Source organism: Urocampus carinirostris, chromosome 18 (assembly GCF_059441175.1).
Source record: "Urocampus carinirostris isolate Australia breed hairy pipefish chromosome 18, RoL_Ucar_1.0, whole genome shotgun sequence".
Taxonomy (NCBI): domain Eukaryota; kingdom Metazoa; phylum Chordata; class Actinopteri; order Syngnathiformes; family Syngnathidae; genus Urocampus; species Urocampus carinirostris.
This window is the reverse complement of record NC_142366.1, coordinates 5967033-5994847: the sequence shown is the minus strand read 5'-3', so window position 1 is coordinate 5994847 and position 27815 is coordinate 5967033. Positions and strand designations below refer to the sequence as shown.

Genomic DNA, 27815 nt, shown 5'->3' with positions numbered 1-27815 from the left:
TCACACATTGTGGTGCTTATCGAACAGTGGTACCGAACCGGTACCGGAAAAGTTCTTTAATGTTGTGCAGAAGATACAGATAAAAAATATATTTAAAAAAAAAACGTGTTAGCTATAGCCAATCAGCGTGGAAAATGTCAAGTGCGGCTTGGTAGCCCTTGTTATGCAGAGAATAAACAACAAGTATTAAACCGTATTTTCCGGAATATAAATTGCTGTTTTTTTCATAGTTTGCGACTCTGGTGAGACCTGTATGTGAAATTATTAACACATTATCATATTATTAAGTTTAAATTTTTTATGACCGTTACCGTATATTACTTCACATGTTATTTTTACCCTAAACCGCTCTGTGTTGATCATTTCAACTCTGTCCTGTTGTGGTGGAATTTTATCAAAGCTGAAAGAGGAGGTGAAGCGGCTTATTGTCTTGGAGTTGTTTACCGGTAAAAGTGACACTGAGGATGAATATTTAATTAGATTTATTGATTTGGAGTGATGATGGTTTGGTAAGCATGTTCTTCATGCTAGAGTTATCTGAATAACTCTTAATATGTTATGTTATTACAACGTATTCGAGCGTGTCTAAGATATGCATGCATGTGTAACGTTCGTATACCGTGTTCTCTATATTATATTTATTTAAAAATGTCTTTCAGGGTGACATGTATGTTTTTAATGTTGTTTTTTTATCAAACACATTTCCTCCAAAAATGTGTGACTTAAACGTGTTTTTTTCCTTCTTAATTCTGCATTTTTTTGGCTGGTGCAACTCGTACTCCTGAGAGACATATAGTCCGGAAAATAGGGTATCAAAAAGTACCCTAGCTTTACCCAAAATCTTAACAAACTTTGTTTGGGTTTGTATTAAACGTAAAATTTTGCGGCAAACGCAACGATAGTGGCCGTAGTATGTTGTAGTGCGTTTCATATGACATATGTCAAATATTGCTCATGACTGGATTTATAATTAGTATATTTTGATGTTATTATGATTTAAATTATGGTTATTTTGGAAAATATTGTCCATTGTTCAAACAATTTCAGGAACAACTGCTTTAGAAACATTGCAAAAAAATATTATACAGGAAGTTGCTAACACAGTGAATCTCCCGCAACGTCACGTTTTTTTGTTTTTTTGTTGTCGTTTTATTTTTTTCCGCTTGACTTCATATCAAAACACGAGCGGACATTCATTGTGATCTGGTTTGGTTGCACAATTTGGCTTTTTTTTTTTATTCTTTTTTTTTATATAAAACATCCTACTAGGCATGGGCTGGTAAAAGATTCTGACAGTAGCAAAAATAATACGGTGTGTTTTGAGTATTAACAAATATATCGTGAATAAAAAAATCGTTTTTTTGTTTTTCCATTATATTAATCACTCCTCGATTGTTTATTACAGAGTAATTGAAAGAGTTGTCTTTTTTTATTCAGCCAATATTGAATGTATAGTTTGCTGCTATGTAAGAAAAAAAAATATCTCCAAAATGCGTTTTTTCATCAAAAAAGTGTTATTTGCATGACAGTGATATACAGTAATTTCTTGTTTATCACGGTTAGTGGATACAAGAAACCCACTGCGATATGCGACAATCTGCAAATCCCTATTTTCAACGTGACGCCCCGTGGTCGCAGCAATTGACGACAAGGCAGGAAATAATGGGAAAAAAGGGCCAAAAATGCACTTTGGCTGTCCCTGCTTGCAGCAATATGCAATCAGCGGTAATAGATTGCGGATGCACAAGTGCAGTTCCCTTTTGTGTGCCAGAACACCAAAGGAGCAGCAGGGCAGACTTAATCGTGCTCTGCCGGCCCCCATTTGCTGCAATATGTGACTGGTGATAATAGATCGCAGAATATGTTTCGACCCACAAAGTAACGAGGAATTACAAAATGAGTGCGGGCAGCAGGTAGCCCCCTAGCAACACGGACAGGTTTTGAAAATAGCTCACCAGTGATGGGTCATTGTCCTTGTCCAGTAAATTTGAATTCTAACTGGCATGATGTTTTAGTGGTTTAGCCTATTTTAACTCAACTTCTAACAATAGAACCTGATAATAACAGAGTGACAACATCGTACTAAAATGATAAGTTGTCATTTTCCATAATACATGCCAAACTATAGTAACATTTTGTGCAAATCAGTAACAAATAATCGCTCTCAGCGTCAAAAAGGTTGGAGACCCTTGGATTACAGTATAATTCTCTGAGAGAATTTTATATACTTAAATGCTGACATACTTGTACTTTAATCTTGCATTCATTCACCTGTGATATATGTTTAAAAAAATCCTTAATTATGCTGTGTTTGCCTTTTTAAAAGTCAATGCAAACAATGAAATCAACATGAAACTAATTTTCAGCCCATGCCCACTTACTACGTGTCTTTTTTTGCTTATTATGGAAATGGGTGTGACTAACAAACAGCTGGAAACAAGCACCCTTGGCATCTTTGTTGGAAAATTATAAGCGTCTCGTCTTTTTTTTCTCTTAAGAAAGTCTTTCATGTCTCCATAGTGAAAAGGATGTATACTAGAAATGTTTTGACACATGTCAAATGATTTTTTTTCCCCGCGATAATCGGGGATTCACCACTGAGGTAAGATCTTGAGCCCGAGACCAGGCCTGACCCAAATTCGGCCCAAGTCTTGCCTAAAATGTCAATCATTACGTTTGGGTTGGGCTGGGCTTCTCTCTAACATATGGGTACAAGAACCCCACTGCGATATAAATATATATATTGTAATAAGATATGACAATTTGGGTTTGCTTCGAGCTCGGTCCTGCAAATCAAATGATTTGTTTGTCTTTGTCTGGGTCAGGCTTTAATACGTGCAGCTTTGGGTCAGGTCGAGCTGGATTTTTTTATGCCTATCTAGATAAGAACGTGCAAAAAAAATAGCTCCACCTGACCCGGCCCGCTGGTATTGAAGCCCTAATCAGCCCGAGCCCAACAAATTAACGAAAGGGGGATGTAATCCATCATGCGAGAGAGAAGCCCTACAGCCCACGAATAAAAAAAAGTAATCAGAAATTAAATTCTAAAAACCCCGCCGGGCCGAACCCTAACTAGTAATATGACATTTTAGGCCCGACCATGATTTCGGTTCAGGCTCAAGTTGGGTTCGGGCTCGGGTTTAGATCTTACCTCTACCGTAATCAAACAAGTTGCATAGTTTGTGCTGTGTCAGCTCCTCCGCAGCCAACTCGGTCTCAGCCACACAAACGGGCCACGTCCTGTCCGTTCTTAACAAAAATATATTAATATTCTTTAATTTTTCTTGTGTCCAAAAGTGCCCCCGAAGATGACGCCTAGGAGCATCCGCACTCATCCACGATCATGTTGTGGATGTCCTTCTTGATAATCTTGTGCTCCTCGTTGTAATAGAGCATGGACATGGCTCGCAGCCGTGTGGGCACACAGCAGGAGCGCAAATCCTGGAATGGGCTATACCCTCGCATGCGGTAATGACTTATTACGTTAGAGTGGAAGGAAAGCGCCGAGCCGGTGATGCTCGCAACGTGTAGCGGGCAATCGCCCTCGCAGTAGTTGGCGTGATAGCCGGCCGGCGCGATGATCCAGTCGTTCCAGCCGATGTCCTTGAAGTTGACGTAGAAGTGGCGCTTGCAGCAAACTCGCACTTTCCCGTCACACTCCAAGCCCCGTTTGCGGCGGCGCCGCGAATCGCTTTCCGGCCGCACCGCAGCCATCAGGAAAGGCCGGTGCGATTGCTCCCGCGGCGACTTGGCGCGCTGCTGGGACCCTCCGCCGAGCACCAGGGTGGCGCCGGCCTCTGCGCAGAGTGGGCAGGAAACCCGGACGCTGAGCATCCCACCGCCGCCCCGCAGAAGCATTTGGACTGCTGCAGATACGGGAAAGGTGTGCCAGCCACTGCGCCGAGTGTCCACCGTCTTCTCAGCCAGGAGGACGTCGTCCCTCTGGAACAGTCGAATGGACACTTTAGCCCGGCTCCGGTTGTTCTTGGCCAATCGTAGGAAAAGCCACACATTGGCCTGCTCCACCAGAGACACCTCGCCGCCACCGTCGCCATCTTTGGAAAGGACGAAGGTCACCGTGTCCCGGGCCTCACCTGTGGATGCACACAGTCAGCTATAAGGTAAACATGGCAACACAACACACCAAGGACATTTAATTCAATTTTTGTTAGAGAACAGGGCTCAGGAACCTTTTTAAACCCAAAGAGCCATAAATGCAAAAACATTGATTTCACGTGTGTGCTGGTTGGTTTCTTAATTGTCGATACAAATGGTGAACGTAAGTAAGGGACTGTTTCAAATACAGACCAATTGTCAACCCAAACCCCCGAAAACATGAAAAAGGAAGAGTGTATTCGAGCACTTGCATGTGCTATAGTCGCAGCACTTTAAGTGTTAAGGCTCATTGTCACCGTTTTCTTCCTAAATAATGTTTTCAAAAAAGGTGCAAGCAAAGTTATTTTGTAAAAATGTGACAAAATACGAGGGTACCAATATATTTAGCTTCAGTGCAGACGAGGCAGGGCGAGGGGAAGAAGCAAGGGTGTGCACGGTGTGGATAGCTCAATCCACTCCTCCCGCTCACGCAATCAAATTGCTTTGGGTGCTTTGCTGAAGTTTATGGATGTTTACAGTTTGTTCTGTCGGTTTTCATGTCTCAACAGTGAACATATCTTGTTTAATGAGCTTAAATATAAAATATTCCTTAGCAATGTACAACCAAAACAGGGTCTATCGGTGTGACACCTTGACGGTATACTGTAATTGAGTCTTTGCTTTATCCGTGAATTCATTGTTGTCCCGGCTTTGCACATACAAAAATCAGCCTCGAATGCAACCATACAGTAAACATTTGTGCGAGTTCTATTTTCATCTCAAAGCCTGGTGTACTAATGACAAGAGCTATATATGGCTCACAAACCATATGTTCTCTACTCCAGTTTTTGCGTTACGTCACGCACATTGCTGTATGTAAACAAATAGCCAGATTAGATAGGTCCAACAGACTAATGGCCTTCAAGTCGGATCCGACCCATTGGATGATTTCATCTGTCCCACCGTAAATTTCTAAGAATGTCAAAAGAAGAAAGGAGTGTATGTTATTTCTATCAAAAGTTATGATTTTTTTAAAATGAACCCAAACCAAATGCTATTTCCAGCCGCCAGTTGGCTGTGTTGAGTTTGTATAGTGTGATAAGTTGGTTCAAGTGTAAAACTGCATTCACTCAACTGTTCAAATGAGCCCGTTTACACATTTAATGTCAAACATGAAAATCTTAGTGGATAAGTTGAATAAATGTTTTGTGTTTAGAAAAAAACCCTTCTCATCCATGATTATATAATGCAGGTTGGTTGATAGGCTGAATGATATCGCAAAATACAAAAAAAATACGGGGTTGACAGTCTTTTACTAATCCGGCCCACCTCACAACAGAAAGTCTGGATCCGGCCCCAGAACCAAACTGAGTTTGTCATCCCTGGTGTAAGGCTGATTTTTTTGTTAGTGCCTTTACTCAGTGAGTAAAGAACAGAGGGGGAACCTCACTAAGTCAATGCGACTTCCGATTCATGCCATAAAGCCTAGCAGAAAATAGTGCACCCTTATCTGGTAAGTGGTGGGCAGAGCAAGACCCTGACTTAGTGCAATGTGAGCTCTTGGTATGGTTAAAAAGTACCAGGGGTAGCACGGCGGTGGCGGTGGTCAAGTCCTCTTGCATGGCTGCAGTGCTGCCGCTGTCCTTGTTTGTCGGAGAGGGAAAACTTGCCAATTTGTCTAACAGCAGCTTAGACACAAACAGAACTTACCACATTTCAAAGGTCAACAATAATAATACGCAACAATGTAACATACAACTACACATTTAATATGGCTTCCTCTGCTCAGGTTGCTTAGATGTAGATTAAGTGATAGTAACTATCAATATTCATTGATATCAACATGGTGAAGCATTGTTTGAGATTAGACATGGCCTAAGTAGTAATAATATGCAACAAAAGAAAGGTGCATCATTAAAAAATTTGCAATGAAAAGTAATGTAATAACCTTAAGAAGAAAAATATATTTCCAAATAAGCAGGGATCTTAAATTCAAGCCTGACCGGGTCAAGTTGGGCATCAAATGTCAGTCATTACTTTCGGGTCAGTCGGGCTTCTCCCTTGCTGAATTTAGTTTTGGTTATTCTCTTTCTCTCTCTTGTGCGCCAGATTTTTACAGATGTATTGCTGCTGCGGTTAATGGTCCAATTTTCAACCTGTCATAATAAAGGACGGCCTTAAATTTTTCCCGTCAAAGCTGAAAAAAAATCTGTCAATGATGGAAAATTGTCATTTAATATACCCTCTTCCAACACAGAAATATAAGATCTGTCCATAGAATATAAGAAAAAAGAACAACATTTGCCTGTTTCAAACCGGAAGTGGCAAACTTTTAGCAAAACAAAAATCCAAGCAATCGTTGGAGCGGTTTACAGTATTCACACACAAAATTTAGTCTTGCTTCAAACTACGGCAACCATAAATTAGCAAACTAGTCTCAAGTCACGATTTTTGTAAACTGTAGATTTAGTTTTTTTAATCACTAGGCATATTTAAGGGGAGAAAAGCGATAGCTTAACACATAAAACGGTACTGTTGGTGAGTATGCTTTTATTCTGTCATTTATCTATTTCTGTATTTATTTTGCAGTGTATTTTGTTGTCTATTTTGTTATGTATTTTTTACAACTAAATGTCATTCAAATAAATGGGGCGAGTCAATTTGGCTGAGCTTTTCACCTATTGGTTGATCGAAGAGTGCACCAATACTTAATCACTGATGAACCAATAGGTGAAAGTCTCAGCCAATTTGACCCCACCTCTCTTTTAAATAACACTATATTATAAAAAAACAATACAAGACAAAATATATGGCAAAATACACGACAAAATACACAACAAAATTTGCGTTTAAATACAAGCCAAAATACACGACTAAATATGCAATAATGTCCATTGCAAAATATCTGAAACAAATACATGGCGGACTACATGACAAAAAATGCGTTAATACATGACAAAATATGCTATAAAATAGATTGCCAAATCATGTCCAAATATGCGATTAACTATGAAATCAAGTACATGACAAAATACTCGACAAAATAACTGACCAAATACACGGCAAACTAGACGACATAATACACTGCATTATACATAGAAAATTACACAACAAAATCCATGGAAAAATACACGGCAAAATACACAACAATACACATGACAAAATAAGTACTGAAATAAATGACATTCATAAATTAATCAATAATATACATTTATGTCATATATTTAGGTTTTACATTATTTTTTATTGTGCTCATCTATATATATACTGCACATGGGATATTTTTTAGATAATTATTTATTCATAAATGTATTTTTACAAACGGGAGGATTGGTCCTCCTTAGGTCTGAACGTAGCTGTGTTTGTAAAACTGGAATAGACATAAGATAATGGAACTATTTTTCTTTGTGTGAGGCCTGGTACCAAATGACAAGCGGCCTGGTAGTTTGGCACCCGTGATTGAATCCTCGCAACACACAAAGCAATCTCACACAAGTCGCGTGCACACTCGCTAAACGTTTTGCATGTTTCCACATGCTGGGAACACATCACAAAGCGCCCAAAACAGAGAACACGTGGCCAGTAGAACCACATCAAGCGGCTCCAATCCGTGCGGGAGAAAATAGTCTTTCGACTCTAGCGTGACTCGGACTGGCACGCTGCAAACCCTCAAGAGCCTCTCGTAAGTCTTAGCCACTGCCAAAGCTTTACAAGCATCCTCCAACCTGACTTTCAGGACACTTTAGAACCTGCCATAGATCATTTGACAAGTACTTGGAACCTGCAAAGAATGCTAAAATAGGGGAGTAAAAGCAGTTGTTCTCAACTGATCTTACTTGAGGATCCAGCACCACACCCTAATTACAAGCCGTAACCATGATCAAGAAAATGAATCCCACTTTAAAATGTAAAAGGTGACATCGTTGTCGGCCATCTTGTTGCTACAAGTACACCAAAACTTTTTTTTTCCCCTTTAATGTTATTTTCTTGTTTTTTTTTTCCTCTTTTTTCTTGTTACGCTTTTACTTTTTTGCTTGTTTTTAACTTCTTTTTTTCCATCAATTTAATTTCTGTCACATGAAACAGTTGTACGGTTTTCGCAATTAATAGGAACCAGAAGCACCCGGGAAAAGTGAAAATCCGCGCACCTTTTTTTTGAGAGAGCCAGAGAGAACAAATGCTTTGGCATAATGAAAAATTGGGGGAATGCGACACAAACTCTTTTCACCGTGATACAGAGAGGAACCCTAGAGCACAGGTATCAAACAGGCGGCCCACACTAAGGGAATGAATCCGGACCGCGAGACAACACTCAGAGAAGCGCAAGAGAAAAACAAACTGCAGGTTGAAATATGTCAACTTGATGTTGCCAAAGCCAGGTGCCTCTCACAAAAACTCTGTACTCTCTCTCTCTCTCTCTCTCTCTCTCTCTCTCTCTCTCCTTCTCTCTTTCTTTCACACCCCTTGTCTCCCACTCTGTCTCTGTCTCTTTCACTCTCTGCGTCTCTCTTTTTCTCTTCCTTTGTTGCTCTTTGTCTCTTTCTCTCTCTGTGTCTTTTAACCTCTTTTGCTCCAACTTCCTTTTTTCCTTTTCTCTCTTTTCTCTTTCTTCATACCCTTTGCGCTTTCTTTTCTCTTTTCTCTACTTCTGTTTTTCTATTTCTCTTTGGATTTCTTTCTTCCTCTCCCTTTCTTTTCCCCCTCTCTCAAAACTTTTTATCTTTTGTTTCTCATGCTTTCCCTCTCTCTCTTTTTATTTCTTTGCCCCGCCCTCTCTCCTTTTCCCTCCTTCTTTCTCTTATTTCTTTATCTCTCTTTTTGTTTCTCTTTAATCTACTAGCCCCCGACAGAATGTTTGTTCTATCATGTGGTCCCCGAGTTAAAATGAGTTTGACACCCCTGTCCTAGAGAGTGATTCCGCAAGAGCAGTGCCATTGGTACAGGAAGCATTTGTTGTTATGCTTTGTTTTTTAACCTTTTTTTTTTCTTCAATTGAATAGCTAATCGGCTTGAATCATGCTTACCTTCTTCTATCCCTTGGAAGGCATCCATCTTTTTTTCTCAATCTTATTTTATTTGTATTTACCTGCGAAGGAATGAACCAGAGATAACCAAAGCGCGAATTAGCGATGGGTCTCTGTATCTCCTTATTTTTGTCATTTAATTTTTAGGGTTGTTTTTTTTCATGGACACAGCAATAAAGAAACAATTATTACAATGTTGGCAGAAACATTTTATTATTTTCGGTTGATACGTAGAAATATTGTCTTGGTTGGCATGGCACCCAATTGGCCCCGCCCGTGTGGCGCCAGCTGCAGCTCGTTGACAGTTTGGCTTCTCTTCTATTTAAGCTTAGTGCTCTCACTCTCCCTTTTTCAGTCCGTCAACGAACCTCTGCCCTGCAAGACGTGGGTTTTTGACTCTGTCCGGTTTCCTGCCTGCGTTTCCTGTCCAGTATCGTTCCCGTCTGTTTTTGTCCTGTTTATTATTATCTCCTGTTTTCGTTTCCTTCTAGTTTGTCCTGCTTGATTTCGATATCCTGTTTTTATATTAATCCTTTCTGTCCCGTTCTGTCCGGTATCGACACAATCTGTCGGATATCTGCTCGGGCAATTGGTATCGATCTTGTCGGCCTCTGGCTTCCTGTCATTCCACGCCAGACTGCTGCCTAACAATCATGACTCCCCATTTCCCGTAAAATAAAAGGCTTGTGTGAGAAACGTAACGCATTTGGGTCCTGATCCGGTTCACGACAAATATATTACATGTTTTGCCTTATTTCTTAAATAAAATAAGAAAAATCATCCTTAAAATAAGCAAAATTATCCTTTTTCAAATCTGAATTCATTAAAGGATAAACAAAATTTTTACTTCTCACTTTAAGAAAACATTCCACCTAAATTGGGGGGGGAAACGTGCAATACGTGAAAAATCTACCACCTGCTAGTTATGCTTATTTTAGGTTACAATTTTCATTTGTTTCTCAACTAACAATTTAAAATGGAAAAAAACTATTATGACATATGTTTAAAATACATAAGACCAACCTACCAGCTGCTTGGTAAAATAGTTCTGCTCAAGTATTGGATCTTCATCAAATGGATTATTTTTGTGAAACAAAATATATTTTTCCACAAAAAAAACTTGGCTATCCACAGATTGTACTTGTTTTGTTTTTGTTTTTATAGATAGGGAGGACATTTGGGTTCTGTCCAGTACAGGGGCCCTGCCAAATCTTGTAAAATGCTCAACAATCTTGATAGTAAGCGGTTCAGGACTGTTATGTAAGATAGTATCCCTGAAAATGTGAATTAGTGTGCCATGGAGTTAATATATACACATGTATTGTAATCCCTTCCTTACAGCGTTTAATAGAGAACAGTAATAAAATGGGGTAGAGAAACTAAACTTTTCTATGCTCCATTCAGCTGCTAGTTTAATGTTTGGCTTCGGATTCGTCAAATTTTCTGGTCCTTTTTCCCTACAGGCAGCACTCAGTCACTTCAGACAACAGGGCTATTGTCAGGACCAGGACGGAAACAGGACCCAATTGCGTGACGTTTACCACAAGTTTTATTGCGTGAAAGAGGAAGGGCTGCGCCCACGATCCGGTGTTCGGTGGACGCGGGAAGCAAGTCGCTCTCGGATTCGCACTGTGATCCGAAGACGGAAGTGGATCTTCCGTAGCGGGAGATGGCGGTGTCAGGGACGGAAAAACTGGTCGGTAGCCAGGACTGGCAGAGCAAAGGGTGATCAAGTTCGAAAAAGAGTCGTAAGCCAGAACGGGAGAGTAGACGTGGTTAGGATCAAAACAGGTCGTAGCCGGAGACAGACGGGAACCAAATTGGGACAGGTGGGAGTCAGGGCCAAAAAAAGGCTTGCATAGTATACACTGAGGTTCGCAGACGGACTGACAACAGGGAATTAACAGGACTGGGTTCAAATAGTGACAGGGAGCCAATCAGAACCCGCGGCGGTTGGCACCAAATGAGTGGGCACAGGTGTTTACCATCAGTAATCATGACAGCTATGGATTGGTTCACACCGAATTTCCTGTTTTAATGTTATCAGATAAATTTGAAAATTGACCCTGGAAGTGCTTAAAGAATGCTTGAATATGGCCATGGAAAAGGTGTACAAAACCATTGATAATCAACAGGGCATAAAGAATCGGAGCCAAAACAGTTTTAGGGCTGGCCACAACACCACGCCTCCCGTCTAAAGTGTCTTCTAGCAGTCCCCGCTGGGAGCCATATGGGACTGGGGATAATGGATCACGGCCGCACAAGAGCAGGTAGTTTTGTGGAAATAACCACAAAAAAACAACCGCCAAGCCCAACAAGCATGCTCTCCGGCAGTCCCATATGCAGGAATATGAGATTGTGGATAGTGAATCGCGGCCGCAAAAGTGTAGTTGATTTTAGATGGCAATAACATCAAAAAAAGAAGTGTCAGGCACGGCAAAAGTGTGCTGCGCCGGTCTTAACAATTTTGCAATTAATATTTTTCTCGTTTATTTCTTCTTTTCAAATTATGTTGCAACAAACATCACATCACAAAACGACCACATTCTGAAAAGAAAAAATGGATGACAAGTTGAAGCCAAAGGCTTACCCTATTTTCCGGAATATAAGTCACAGTTTTTGTAAATCTTATGTCCAGGGATGTGACTTATTCTCTCGTGAGACTTATACTGTATGTGTGAAATTATTGATACACTATTACCGTTTTTTCTGGACAATAAGTTGCCGGCCAAAAAATGCCTTAAAAGAAGGAAAATCGTCTAAGTTGCAGCAGAGTATGTTGCATTTTGGGGGGGAATTTATCTGATAAACTCCAACACCAAAAACATACTTATCATCTTGAAAGGCCATTTGAAATAAAAATGAACAAAAATGCCATCCCGCATCAATCGCACGAACGTTATTAAAACAACTTTGTATCTGATTTTTGGGCAAGGTATTAGAACAGTAAAGCACAGAGCATTTGCACATTGCATAAAAATACTTTTGAGTACGAGTATATCATATTTACATTTTTATTACTGTATATAACTTCACACTATTTTCACAGTAAACCGCAAGAGGTTTCTCTAGGCCTGTGTAGATAATGTTAACCATGCCTTGTTGTGGGATGACATTTTTCGAACCGGAAGAAGGAAGCGGCCGAGTTGGAGGAGTTGTTTACCGGTAAAAGCGACACCAAGGATAAAAATTTCTTTGGATTTAAGTCATTTTCAGTAAAGCTAATAGTTTGATAAGCATGTTCTTTATGATAGAGTTATCTGAATGACTCTTAATATGTTACGCCGTTACCGACGAGCATGTCTAAGAAGTACTGTATGTGTAATGTTAATGTACCAAATAACAAATGTGTTTTTGGTGTTGAATTTGATCAAATAAATTTCCCCCCAAAATGCGGAGTGGGACTTATAAATGTTTTTTTCCATCTTAATCATGCATTTTTTGGTTGGTGCGACTTATACTCTAAAAAGACTCATCGTCCGGCAAATACAGTATAAGACTGGATTCTCAAACTCGATTTGCTTGGGAGGCCTCTGAAACTAGGCTCTGAGTGAAGTTGGGCCAAGTCGGGCTCTTCCACAAAAAAAGCTCTAATAAAAACCTCAATTTTTTTTCTCAGAACTTATTATATTTTCTGCACAAAATAGAAAACATCAAGAATTAATATGAAAATATTCCAATCAATCAGTAATAGATGAATATATAATTTGTGTAGGCTGCACTTACAATAAACGGAGAGTGTGTACTATTTGACCATAGAATCAAAGTGACCAAAAAGCACAATTTTCTTCTCGTTCCTCTCTCAGCCTTTTCCGCATAAAGTAAAAAAAACATGAACAATTTGAAAAGGAAAAAGTTACATGGGAAAAAAGAAGATTAAAAGGAAAAAACAAAAGAAAAGCAAGAAAAAAAGATGAGAATGAAGAAGTGATAAAACGGTTTTTACAATTAGCTCATTGTACGTCAAAAATATGCAAATTTATCGACCTGCAGTTATATTAAAAAGAGCTTGTTCATATCAAAGTCTGTATTTGCCTTAATTTTATTTAAATATTTTTTACCACTATTGGGCACTGAATTATACACAGTGTCCATTTAAACTATCATCCTGCAGGCCGCAATTGGCCCCCGGGCAGGGAGTTTGAGACCTCTAATATAAGATATCGTTCCCGATATAACTTTGTGTGCTTCTTTTATAAATTGTTTAAACAAATGATCATATTTGACACAATTCTAACTATTATTTGTTTGTTGATTTAGAAATGGTCACATTGCTTGAGTCTTGATATATATTTTACAGTTGCTGAGGGGTTTTTCTTTTCCTGTTACTCTAACAATACAATGTGTAAAACCTGAGACAAATATTTATTTTTTCATGAAAATAGGACCAAGCGAGAACCCATTCCTTGCCCCCCACTTCAAACCAGTGCGCAGCGATATGGGATTGAAGATAATTGATCGCAGCTTCATGAGTGCAGTTTATTTTAGGTGAAAATAATGGCAAAAAAGAACCATCACGCCCACTAAAATTTACTCTGCCAGGCTACTAGTTCCTGCTCGCAGCTATAGGCCTCAGTGATAATGGATCGCAGATTTTTATTTCCAACTTGTGATGCACCTTTCTTTAGGTGAACCACAAGGATAAAAGTTTTTTTGAAAGTTTTTGTGTCCAGTTTAAAAACTAAACAGATAGTAGTGTGCTTGTTAGATTACAGCAGTGATCTGCAACCTTGCCGTAATACAGACCGGTTTCATGTCTGATTACATTTTCGCAGAACATGAGTCATAATAACAATAATAACAATATTACTAATGATAAGGTCAAATCCACCATCTAATTACTAGACCACTAACGATCTAGAATGACATAGGAAATGGTATTGGATTTTATCTTATCATCACTTAATATTTAATCACGGTACCACTTTGTACAACATGTTTTTGCTGAACTCTTTCCTATAATGTTACCTTACAACGTTGTACACTTGTGCGTAAGAAATGTGAGCTGATGAGATAAAATCAAATGCCTTTATCAATGTCATTTAAAATCCTAGTAGCCTGGAGTTTAGGATTTAGCACTCTTACTGCCACAATCCGGGTTCAATTCTCATTGCATCTTATGCTGAGCAAATGAGGTCAGAGATAATTGTCGACCGATTGATCAATCATTTATCAATTTCTGCGATACAGTACTGTAAGGATTAACGTGGACCCAAAGTTAAAAAAAAAATGTGCCAGCATGAATAAATACAGTAAAAGCAAAATTAAGGCATTGTTTTTTTTCTTTTTGGGCGGCCTGGTATCGATCTGCTGGCTGGTGGGAAATCCCTTCTGACACATCTTGCCTTGAATTTTAAGTGCGATAGGGGCGTTCCAATTTACCTATGGGTAAACCCCGCCCTCAAACACACTGAGCCAATCACAGTGCACGTAGCCAATCCAATACAGTCAGACAATCACTGCTCCAACGTCAAGTGAAATGTGCAATGCTAACAGTTTTCATTTGTTTTTATGTGTTTTTATACATTTGAAAGTTTAGAATGGTCAAATGGTGTGCATGCTCATCTGATACGAGGTGATACGAGATGAGATGGGCGATCAAGTGTATTTTTCTTAGCCTTTCCATATAAGTTACATTTAAATCGAGACAAGACGGATGAAAGTTATGCATGCGGTCGACCACAGCACCAACTCAACGTAGATAACTTTAATATGGATGTATAAATCTGTTCAAGGAAAGTCAACATAGTATTTGAGGCAACATTTTGTCACTTTGCTGAAGATAAATATCAAGTTATTTATAAGGTCAACGTCTCTAACAATAAGCTGACGTCAGCTAACATTAGCTTTTGGGTGCGTTCGACATAACACCACTCAGTTTACTGGGAGTTCAGTGGCCTGTTTTGTGCTAGTTCTGTACTTTGGTAATAATAAGTAAGTGAGAAAAAATGTAGCTAGGCTAACACGGAGCTAGGTTATGATTAATAAAAGTTAATAGCAATAACAAAGCCTATTTTACAGGTCACGTCAAGTTAGATTAATTAGTTGAAGGTAAGTCACATTTCTTACCCTGCAGTCCATGAATAATGCTAATTCTCCATTGTATTTTTTAAGAAAGTGATGGAAACGAGATGAGGTTCATAACATTTATTATATGAACTGTATTTTTGCCTGAAGCTGCATCCTTCCATCGAACTTTTCAAAATTAAAATCATTAATATAACCCTCCAATGCATAGTTCAGGCCCTTTTGGTGACTTTTAGATGATATGGGATTTTTCTGGGCCCAAAAAGCATCAATTGGCTCCTGCCAAATGTGTCCTACTGTGACACTTGCCATAGAGCTCTTAACAGAATGTTGAATGTGTGTCCGAGTGAGTAAATAGGGCGGGGCTTAGCCATAGTTCAATTGTAAGTGCAAATTGGGCGTTCGAATTCACGTGGGATTTTCTTTCGGTGGCGTTTTCTAACGTCAAAGTGAATGCGTGGGTCTGCCAAAAGATGGCCACGGGGCCACGTCACGTGCGGCGTTGGCGAGGCAAAGTCCGAGTCACGACGCCCGTCGCTCGTGCGGCAGTATTGGCGTGCGGGGGCGCTCCTTCGCACGTTCGCCACGATACTCGGAGGTGACGATCTCATCATCATCGCCAGCGTCATCCTCGACACTCTGTCCATTCATTTTTCTTTTTCTTCTTCTGCCGCCCCTTTCGAGTGGGAAACGCGCACTGTGTGTCAGGTAACCGTGGCAACCACACTCTGATGCAAAAGTTGATTCAAACACAGTGATACCTCGTATACTCTAACCACTCTACAGTGCCGTGCAAAAGTATTTACCCCCTTACTGATTTCTGTGGGTTGTTCAATTTTAATATCACAGAGAAAAAGCCATGGAAATAAAAAATGCACTTTTTAAGTAAAAATCCAGGCCTATCTGACCATATTTGAAAGAGTAAACAGAGAGCCATACCCTAAATTTTAAGACAAAATTCAACAAAAATGCTAGACCCACTCCCCAGACAAAAGCTAATTCTTCAGCACATTTTATTTCACCGTGTGACGTTTGATAATATCAATGAAATAGGAATAATTTCAGAGCTTGTGTCCCATATCAACAAATATACCAGTTAAAATCGTTGTCTCTCCTGCCGTTTCCCAAGTTCGCTGAGGCTCATTTTGACCTTCATTTTTTCCGTAAATAATGCTTTCTAAACAAGATGTGACCAGAGTTCACAAATACTGCAAATGAGAAGGATATGACTGTATTTAGGGGAGGGAGCTATGTGTGCAGAGATCCGCCTGCCCCTACTACTTACCTAACAAATTGCCCTGGGTTCTTGGCTTGCGTTTTCAGCTGCTTACAGATTTTTCATAAAATGTTTCAACAGTGAACATACATTGTTAAATGAGCTTTCATATGAAGGATTACAGCCAAAACAGGGTCTGTTGGTGTAACAACGTGAGTGTAAATTCTATTTGAAACCTTGCCAAATGTATTTTGGACCGAATGAATGAGTTTCTGAGTTGTTCCGGCTTTGCAACTATTATATTGAAAGGCACATAGGATATTACTATGGCTTGTACTTCATCTCTGAGCCAGATGTACTCATGAAAAGAGCCGTATCTGGCTCACGATTCATACATTCCCAACCCCTTTTATATGATATACTTTACCGATACCCAGTGCTGATGTTTTTGAAATATAGTGTTTAATAAAACAAAACATATCACCTCAAAACATAAATTGGAGCCAGATAAAACACATGTCACAGCCTCCCAAACGTTTTTTTTCCTTTCCATTACAGCAGCCACCCAATTCTTTAATGTATACTAGCATTTGTTCTTCGTTATGAGAGGTCGTTTGAGAAGAAATTCCAACATGCTCTTACACATAAAATCATACTCTCACACATGCACAATTACACTTTCATACAGACACAGTCATACCAATACACCAACACTACTACTTTCTCATACACACTGCTATACTCTCATACACACCAGTGTATTCTTTAACATGTACTTATACTCTCATGCACACATTATGAGATAATAGTAGTGTGTGCATGAGAGTATAGTAGTATGTTTAAGAAAGTACTGTAGTAGTGTGCATTGATATGAGAGTATGATACGAGTATAGAATATGCATATAAGAGAATATGATGTTATATATGAGAGTGACAATAATACCCATAGAAAAACACGACTATACTCTCTCATACACACCACTCTACTCTCTCACTCATACTATTATACTCTAATACACTTACAATGAGAGAGTATAATAGTGTGTATATGAGAGTATAGTCTAGTCAGAGTTTTTCATGGAGATGAAAACGCTACTCACTACAATTTAAAATTGCTTTTATGCTATCATGCTTGCATTCAAAGGTTATGAGTGAGTATAGTAGTGTGTTTATGAGAATATAGTATAACCATTGATTATTAATTGCGATGAAAAAGCTCCTCAATACAATTTTACATCACTTTCATGCTATTATACACGCATGCACACTATGAGAGAGTATATTAGTGTGTTAATGAGAGTATAGTAGTTTGTGTGAGAGAGTATATTAGTGTTTGTGTATGGGTATGACTGTATTTGTATTAAAGTATAAATGTGTATGTGTGAGGATATGATCCTACATGTAAGGACAAGATTTAGTTTTCAAACGGCCTCTCATACTTTGTCTCAGCTCACTCGGAAAGAACCCAAAAAAACTGTGAACCACATGAAAAGCATCCTGTTGATTTTCATCAAGTGTATTCCCTCACTGACGAGCGTCAGGCTCAAAGGACGTGCAAACATGCTAGCAGAGTACACGCCCTCACGGCCTTATTGGCAGCACATGTGCTTCGAAACGTGCACACTCTTGTGCACGCACGCACACAAACGACAGAAAATGGGCGTGAAACAGCTGGTAAACAAAAGCCGCCAACGTGTCCCCGACGCCGAATGATTGAAACGCGCTCGCCGGCAAAAAAGAAATAACATTCGTCTCTCTGCGGCTTCTCTTTTTTTCCGCTGGGCGGATCAAAGCGCGCTCGCAGACGGGATTCTTCCCAGACAGGAAGCCAAAACAAGATGGCCGGCCGCACGCCTGTCATCCTTGGAGCTGTCAATCATCTTAGCTCGCACGCTAGGAAAATCGGCGTAAAAGTCGAGTCGGCCAATCACGGGACATTTCGGAGATAACATACACACAAGCTAGAGAATGTATTTCTCTGCTTTTGTTTTTTTTGGGGGGGGCACCTTCCAGGGTTCGTACAGGTGCTTGAAATAATTGAAAATGCTTGAATTTTCTTGTGTTTTTGGGGGTTGAAAGTGCTTTTGGGTGAAGTGCTTGTAGATACTTGAAATTGTTGCCATGTTTCTCAATAACTTTGTTTGAAAATGACACCGACACTGCTATGTGGTGGCTTGTCTTTGCAATTGTATTGCTTCTTTCCTTGTGAATAACGGCTGGTGGCATTGATTTGTACGTTACTGTCCTATGAAGCGTCATCACCCCCCTACGGGTTGTACCAAAGAGAACACTTGCATGCAACACCTAAACAGGGCTCTATGAAATGTGTATTAGTGCAAGCATTACGTATTAATCATGGACATTTATTATGGGCTGTGATGGCCGGCTCCCCACACCCGTCAGCCTCTGAGCTGTCAGTCATCTTAGCTAGCACGCTTGGAGGATTGGCAGAAAAGTCAATCTACCATTCACTGGACAGTTAGGAGTTAGCGTAAACACTAGTAAATAACAGAAAAGGTAATTTATTTTTGTAATATATTTTATATTTATCCATCCATCCATTGTCTTCCGCTTATCCGAGGTCGGGTCGCGGGGGCAGCAGCGTTAAAAGGGAAGCCCAGACGTCCCTATCCGTAGCCACCTCCTCCAGCTCATCCGACGGGACCCCGAGGCGTTCCCAAGCCAGCCAAGAGACATAGTCTCTCCAATGCGTGCTGGGTCGCCCCCGGGGCCTCCTGCCGGTGGGACATGCCCGGAACACCTCCCGAAGGAGGAGTCCAGGAGGCGTCCTTATTAGATGCCCGAGCCACCTCAACTGGCTCCTCTCAACGCGGAGGAGCATCGGCTCTACACCGAGTCCCTCCCGGATAACTGAGCTTCTCACCTTATCTCTAAGGGAGAACCCAGCCACCCTGCGGAGGAAACTCATTTCGGCCACTTATATCCGGGATTTTATATTTTTCACATATATTAATTTACATTATTATTACATTATTTATATTATATTTTTTTTTTTTTATTTATTATACGAAATATATTTATATACTACACATATAAATTTATACTTCTTATCATTGTTACAATAATTTATCTTTAATTTATTTTAATTATGTATTTTATTTTTTAACCTTTTTTTTTTTTTCAATATAAGTTTGCATATTACTTATACACTGGAGATTAAATTAAGGAACAATTGAAAAATAATTGAATAGTTCTGAAATAAACGCCATTATCTACTGCTCAACAGTTTAGGGACATTTTGTTGGGTCTATACCACGATACTAAACGGGTAAGGCATTTCAATTAAAAAAAATGATCAAAATTAGAGAACACTTTCAGGTGTCTCAGTTTTAATTTCCTTGATTATCTCTCAACCCCTATTTAACTGGAATTCTAATGGTGGGCCAGTCTAAAGTGACTGAAAGCGTACAGCATCAGGTTGTCCAGATGAAAATGTAAAGGGTGACCCAGTCATAACAAGACAAGTTGATCGTTCCAAATCTGCGATTTCAAGAATATTGAATCTTTACAAAACTACAAACTCATTCAAGTCTCCCACGGAAGACAAATTCAAAAGAGGATAGGTCACAGCGTAGAATGCAAATGAGTAATTGTCTCCATTCTGCAGCTGAAATTGCTCGCCAGTTCAGTGCTGAACATGAAATCAAATTTAAATGTTTGGGGTCTGATCTGAAGCATTTTGTTCGGCGACAATATGGAAAAAAACAAAACCCGAAGTGTGCTTAGAAAAACAGTGAAAAGTGGAGAAGTGTCATAGTTTGGGGCATGTTTTCTGCAGCAGGAGTTGGGCCTCTTGTACAGCGACATAGCCAAGTGAATGCAAATGTGTATCAGGACCTTCTTCAAAAGACAATGGTTTCCTACTGACGTTCATAGCCCGATCAGCCTGCAGTCTTCATGCAGGACAATGCCTCATGTCACACAGCAAAACGGGTAAAGAATTTCCCTGAAAATGGCATTGCCTGCCACAGTCCTGACCTCAACCTGATAGAGAACCTCTGGAAAATCCTTAGTAACCAAGTTATGGTCAAGAAACCGACTACAATCACCAAACGGCGGAGGAGGCTGGAAGAAGAATGGACCAAAATCAAACCAGAGCAGTGTGAGAGACTATTGCTATCCTGTGGCCACAGACGTGCTGAAGTCATTCACAGCTGAGGCCTGAACACTTGTTACTAATTGCTGACTGTTGTAACCTTCAGGATTTCGATTTCCATGCCAAAAGTTCTCTAATTTTGATCAGTGCAATTTCAGAAAACTATTTTGGGGGTGAAATGCCTTTAGTCATTTTGTGAAAAAATTATTGTAGTACCATGATATAGACACAATGAAATACCATTTAACCGTGGAACAGTGAAAATTCTCATGTATTCAAATAGATTCAATTTTTTACATGTTTGATCCCCAGTGTATGTATTAACTTATACACAATTTATTTATATATATATATTTTTTTTTTCACAATTTGATTTATTTGTTTTTTTAGGTATTTCTATTTCTATTACGTATTTCTCATCTCATCTCATCAGCCATACCGCTTATCCTCATTAGGGTTGCGGGGGGCTGGAGCCCATCCCAGCCATCTCCGGGCAGTGGGCAGGGGACATACGTAAATAAATATATATATATATATATATATATATATATATATATATATATATATATATAGGCAGCACGGCAGCGCAGTGGTTAGCGCAAGTGCGGCACAGTTCATGTCTTGGGAACCTCCTGCGTGGGTTCAAATCCAGCTCCAGACTTCCTGTGCGGAGTTTGTATGTTCTCCCCGTGCTTGCGTGGGTTTCCTCCGGGCACTCCGGTTTCCTCCCACATTCCAAAAACATGCATTTCAGGTGAATTGGTCGGTCAAAATTGTCCCTAGGTGTGAATGAGCGAGTGAGTTGTCTGTCCCCGTGTGCCCTGCGATTGGCTGGCAACCAGTTCAGGGTGTCCCCTGCCCAATGATTGCTGGGATGGGCTCCAGCACTCCCGCGACCCTATTGAGGATAAGCGGTGTAGCTAATGAGATGAGATGAGATATAATATATATATATATATATATATGTATATATATATATATATATATATATATAATTTTTTCTTTTTTTAATATTAATTAATATTTTGAATTGTAATCATTGATTTTTGTTTTTCTCTCCTATTACTTAATTTAACATTGGAACAAATGTTTTTTCTTTCTTTGTCTAATGCTCCTCAAGTTTTTCTATCTTAGCCCAGATGACTTTTGATCTTAACAACCATTAATGCAGGGGTGTCAAGCATGTGGCCCGTGGGTCGGATTAGGCCCGCGAGACGACACTGAAAGAAGTGCAAGAGAAAAACAAGCTGCACTTTAAAATATGTCCAATGGATGTGCCAGGCGCCACTCACAATGCAACAGAAGCTGTATGTATTTCTCTTTTTTTCTCTGTTTCTCTTTATCTCTCTCTCATTCTCTTTGTCTGTCTTTTTTTGTCTCTTCTTTGTCTTTCTCTTGTTTTTTTGTGTCATTTTTTCCCACTTTCTCTTTATCTTATTTTCTTTGTATCGCTCTCTCTCTTCTCTTTTCTCCATGTCTCTTTTCTTTATTTTTCTCTTTATTTTCTTATTTTTCTCTTTATACCTCTCTATATTGTTTTCTGTATTTCTCTTCATCTCACTCTCTGTCACTCTTTTTGTTTCTGGCTCTTTTTTTTCTTTCCCTACTTATTTTTCTCTCTCTATCTTTCTTTCTCAATAATGTACTAGTCTGGCCCCCGTGAGTGTTTTTATACCATGTGGCCCCCGAGATAAGATTAGTTTAACACCCCTGTATTAATGATCGAGGTAAATGTATTATTCTTATTATTATTACTTCCCTAATTGGCCAAACCCCCACCTGTCACAGTTGCTACCTGATTGGTTAAGAAACCCGAGGCATGTTTTTTCAGTCCCAGTGACTCACTGCGTTTCCCATCCGCAGCATGGAAAAAAGCGCAAAGCAAAGAAGGGCTGAAAAGTTGCCAGTTCGAATCTAAAAAGCAACAAAGACTTCCCGAAACATGGCCGCCACATGAAAGTGTTGCGAGGAATGTCGCTAATGATGTGTTCAATTAAGTCCAATTAGCCGAATTGTCCTTCGCGCGCCTCTCCCGCGCGCACGTGCGCACACAAACGCACCGCAGCTAAAAAAGAAAGGCCGCCGTCTGGGCCAAAAATTCCACCCGTGTCTTCTTTTGCCCAATTAATTAGCGAGTCCCTGAACGCATCGCTTGTCGTCAACAAAGGCAGCGAGTGGCCAGTGGGCCGCTCCGTCTTCGTTCGAGCGCACAACAAAAACACTTTTGATCGCTAAGAGGCTATTTCAGGAAGCGTTAGTCTATGCCCTAACGCCCCGCTGTGTCACGGCCGGGGCTGGGTGGCGCCCTTCTGTGGCCACCGGGGGCACGACAGTCATTACTTAAAGGTAGGGTGCGTCCTTAAAATTTAAAAAGAATATTTCTCTAATAAGTATGCGTTAAAATGCCCAATTGAGTTTGAAGAGCCTTTTTTTAAAAATCCACCGCACCTATCTTCTTTTATCTTACTTTTAGCAAAGCTGTTTGGGGCGGAACACAATAGGTAGGAGGAAAGGGGAGTAGGTTGAAAAGTGACTTTTAATAGTGTAGGATAAAAATGGTAATTGTATGAAAAGGCCTGTTTCAAATACAAACCCCCGAAAAGGTGAAAAAAGACTTTTTTTTCAAGCGCGTCCAAGAAATGCACATACTCATGAATGAGCTATGATCATGACTTTAAGCCGGGCATAGAGTAGGAAAGTTTCAATTTCTGAACTGCACTTTTAACCTCATGTTGCTCTTCAAAGTTTTTTAACACAAACAATGCATAATGTATTTTCTGCACTATAAGGCGCACTGGACTATAAGGCGCATCGAACTAAAACTACAGTAAGAGGGAAAGGCCTTATATTTTATCTCATCTCACCCAGTTTGATATGCATTTCTAAAATAACTATTATGTTATTACTATGTTATTACTAAGTAAATGATTGGAAGTAGCGATCAATAGACTCAGTTAACCACTAAAAAAACATTTTACTATAAAATCACAATGAAGGGAGCGTGCCTCCTTTTATTCTGAAAATCTTAGTAGTATGTATGTACTGGAGCCATATCCCCCTACTGGGAGGTACAGTCAAAAACACACTCACATACTTGACTCTTTTTGGGAGATTGATACAAAGGAGGGGATTTCCTGCCCCCTCCTTCAACCCAACCAATGTGTTGCAGCACCTATCGTTGGGTGCCATTAGGTGACCAAACCCCCCAATTCCAACCTCTTATGCCGAGCACCAAGCCGGGAGGCAACGGGCATCAATGTTGGCTCAAACCAGCGACCTCCCAAAGGCGCCCTACCCCCAAGGCCACCAAATGATGATAATTTCATTAGTTACCCAATAAAATTCTGAACAGAACATTGCACAGATATTCACTGTGTCTTCAAATTCGACCCCAAAATCACAGAGAGGAACACCATTCGTTATTTTTAAGATCCATTATTATTTGCAAGGGTGCACAATCATTGATTGACTTCTAGAAAGGGAAGTCAAACAATTACAACTTTTTCAGAATGTCTAAAAAAATAGCCAAAGATGAACACTTGCAAAACTTTTAGGGCTGTTAACTAGTCGTCTCCAAATGGCCACTTTTGGAAACGCCTAGCTCAACCCATAGAAAAATGTGTAAAACACATTGCTTAGTTTTTCAGATTGTGAGCAAATATGACAAGATACCAGGTAAGTCTTCAAGCTATTTTTTCACCTGTCTTCCAGCTAAATATGGAAAAAGTGATTAAAAATAACTCAGTTGACTGATTTTTGTGTGCTAAATAAAGTAGAATAATGGCAATGGTCTTGGATCAGATACATGGAACTACAATAAAAATAAATAAATAAAGTAAAATTAAAAAGTAAAATAAGAATTGGCCCCAGCATCCTTTAGTTTTTCCAAGTGGCCCTTAGAGGAGAAATTTCGAACACCCCTGAGTTGCTGATTATTTTCCAAAGTAAAGGCAGATTTGTGCAGATTAAAAAAAAATACTAATCAGCCGCGCTTCCGTAGAAAAGCCGTCAATTTACCGATGAAAGCCTGAAATTCGGAGAATGTCAACATCGCCTCTGATGATTAAAATATTTTGGCAGTCAGGTAATCGATTACTTTCGGGAGTACACCGCAACAAAGAAACAGGATTGAATCAATTTTGAAACTGGGTCAAAAAGTTTAAACTAGAGCAGTGTTTCTCAACTGGTGGGCCAGGACCCAAAAGTGAGTCTCTGGCCTTTGCCTTGGCAAAAAAATGCTGACAAGAAGAAAAAACGGATGGTCAATTACACCCCTCAACAATAGATGGCAAAAACGCCCTGCTCGAGCACTTCTTCCTGTTTAGTCAATCTGCCTATTTTAGAGGGACCACATCTCATTTTATTGTGATTTTGTTAGTTTTATTTCTTTTTTCTACACATAATAATGGGTCCTAAGAAAATCAATGATGACATACGGTATGTTTTTGTTTTCCTGGTTATTTTGTTTCTTTGAAAAAAGGTGAATACATTTTACAATTTTTGCTAAACTGCACAACCCTATCATTCCTTAAATTTGCAAATATATTTTTTTTTTCCTTGAATTGGATCAAAACAAATCATTAGGGTGGAATGGTGGGTCCTGAAGTCAGACTTTGAGAATAACTGTTTTAGAGCAGGGATGTCAAACTCAGGTTGGTTTTATGGCCAAATCCAGACTTTCTGTTCTCAGGTGGGCAGGATTAGTAAAACTCCAAATTTTTAGCTTTGTTTTCACTAGTATGTTTTATCCTGCAGCTATTATCTGTAACCTACCCTACGAATTATAATAACGGATGACAAGGGATCTTTTCTAAACACAACACATTTACATACCTGCTAACACGACCGCTTTGTGCGTTAGACTGCGGCTTTTTGCCTCTTAAAAATGCCCACTGCTTTTGAAAAAAATCAACCGGCTTTTTCGAATTAAAAAAAAAAACTGAAATTTTGAGGCTAGTATTTTAGTGTGGGGCTGCTTCATTTTGAAGTAAGACTAAATCTTTGTGAGCGATTAAACTGCTATGATACCAACGTTATTTTTTATAATTATTCATAGGTCGAGAAATTTTGTATTTCTTTTACATAGCAGAATTCATATCTAGTAATTGCCGCCATATCCGTCTGTCATTTTGCTGCTATGCTGTGCTCATTGAGCAGAGGTTTGCGTTCCTATTAGGCAATACAGTGCCATCTAGTGGTCATATACTACACAATGTACCTTTAACATTTGAGTGAAATCAGTTTCACAACTTAATCAACTCACCACGCTATACAAACTCAATACTGTAATCAAGTGGCTAAAGAGAGCATTTGGTTTGCATTTATATTTAAGAATCATAACATTTTATAGAAACGACCTACAGATTCTCTAATTTTTTGACATACTCAGAAATTTATGGCGGGTGTGATTAGCCTGCGCGGTTTATAGCATTCAGTTGGCGTAGGGTTTTTTTTGAGGGGGGGGTCACTCACCCTCCTCGGTGAAGGTTAGTAGCTTGCATGCTGTAAAAATGTGAGCAGCAAATTGAAAAACATCGCTGATAAAAATCACAGAACATTATATGCAATGGCAATTGAACCCGAGTAACAGTGGTGAGACCTCAAGGACCTAACCACTAGACAACATGTGATGAAGGTAACAATTGAAAAAGCGAGAAAGCTTTACTCCTGGTGCCAGAGACGAATGTTAGAATGGAGATTTCAGAAAGTCGTTCTAACACATATAAACAGGCATAAATCTTTCTTTCTTTCGGACAGAATTTGCCATTTTAAGTCACAATGGGTGACCTACATGAATCATGTAGATCCGAGAAAAAAACCTTTGGGGGAGAGGGGGCTTTGTGTGATTTCTTGAGTGGGCGTTTATTTATGATAAATAATCGCAAAGTCCGATTCATCATCAGATACAGCGAAGAGTTATTTCCTTAGTTATCCTTTTTGTGTTTATTTATATCTTTCAGGATGACTTTCTGTTTTCGCTCTTCTCTAACATTCGTTTCTGGCACTGTAGGTAAAAATATTGTAAAATCTTACGACTTGTGGTATGACAGCTGTATCAGTGGTAGTTTTTTGGTTAGGCTCTGGCTTCTTTCACTGCCGCAATCCGGGTTCTAATCCCGTTGTATACCATGTTTTGCAATTTTGGCCTGTCTCATTTTCCAACTGTTCAATCATTTCATTAATATATAACGTCAGAATTTAAAAGGGCCTTCTACTTGACCGAGGTCGTTGGGGCCGTGGTTTGTTAAAAAAGCGCCAGGGAAACACTAGGGAGTGCCAAAGACCAATATGACCGCATGCAGCTCTCGAGCTGCGGTTACACGAAAGCGAATGTTATTTGTTTTTGTTGGTATTTATTGGGGGTGCCTCAACACAAAACCTAGCTGAAAACAGTCCCAGAGGTTTAAAGTACAACTGTGTACATTTTAATGAAAATCTTTTCTGCCGTTTTGGAGACTATAAGCCACATACAAACACACACATATGCATGCAAATCAGATTTATATAATAGTCTAGATACTCTAGACTTTATGTGCAACGGTTATACACGAATAACTCCGGTAACTCAAAACTCGTTAACTTTTGATAGAAAAAACCCGAAGACTCCTTTCTTTTTTATGTACTTAGAAATACAAGGCGGGTTGGACTGAAATACTTGGTTTAGAGCATGCAGTTGGCATGTGGTTTGGGGGGGTCACTCACCCGCCTCAGCGAAGGTGATGATCTCTGTGGTGTCCTGCTCGTCATCGTCCCGGTGTCGGCCGTTGCCTGGCAGGGTGGCACCCGCCCGTCCCCCGCCGCCCCCACGCCCTTTCCCCTCCGCCTCCCCCTCCATGCGAACACTCCCATCCTCTGCCACCTGACCCACGTGGAGCTTGCGGAGGGCGTTGAGGAGAGCTGCGCGGGGCACGGGCCGGGTGATGTTTGGGCGGGCGTGGAGGTGCAGCATGCTGAGGATGTGGCGCTTGACCGCCTCCACCACCTCTAGTTGGGTCACCTCCTCCTCGGTGCTGCCCAGGGCGCAGGACGGGCATCGGTCGGCCGGCTCAACGGCGGCTGGCGCCAGGTCCGAGGACGACTGCCACACGTGCAGCAGCAGCAGCAGCACGGCGCTGCTCAGCGCCCTCAGAGCGGACATGTCGGCGATGGGGGATGTTGAAGGCTCCCGAGGGGGTCCCGTGCGTAGAAATGCAGAGAAAAAGGAGGAAAGAGTCAACTTGTGGCGCTCCCGGTGTGCCCTGGATCTGTGCTTGCTCTCAGCTGAGTGATCCTTCAATGATCCTTGGCGCACTAGTTGAATGCTTTCAGCTCGGTGGGCGGAACGGCGCTCTCCTCA

The 27815-nt window shown here is 40.1% G+C and overlaps 2 protein-coding genes across 4 annotated transcripts in view; one reads left to right on the top strand and one right to left on the bottom strand.

Annotated features, from left to right (window-relative positions):
- Window positions 1-27815, top strand: part of sugct (succinyl-CoA:glutarate-CoA transferase) — a 126281-nt gene that overhangs the window by 72623 nt on the left and 25843 nt on the right. For all 3 annotated transcript variants that reach the window (XR_015847489.1, XR_015847491.1, XR_015847490.1), the window contains exon 15: window positions 3298-4121. The gene's annotated coding sequence lies outside the window, so the exon portion shown is untranslated. The remainder of the gene's footprint in view (window positions 1-3297; window positions 4122-27815) is intronic.
- inhbaa (inhibin subunit beta Aa) lies at window positions 1318-27738 on the bottom strand. Its single transcript, XM_088321844.1, has 2 exons — window positions 27182-27738; window positions 1318-4094 (listed from the first exon to the last, which is right to left on the bottom strand). Exons 1-2 carry the CDS (start codon window positions 27615-27617, stop codon window positions 3316-3318), a joined length of 1215 nt encoding a protein of 404 aa, XP_088177970.1. The 5' UTR covers window positions 27618-27738; the 3' UTR covers window positions 1318-3315.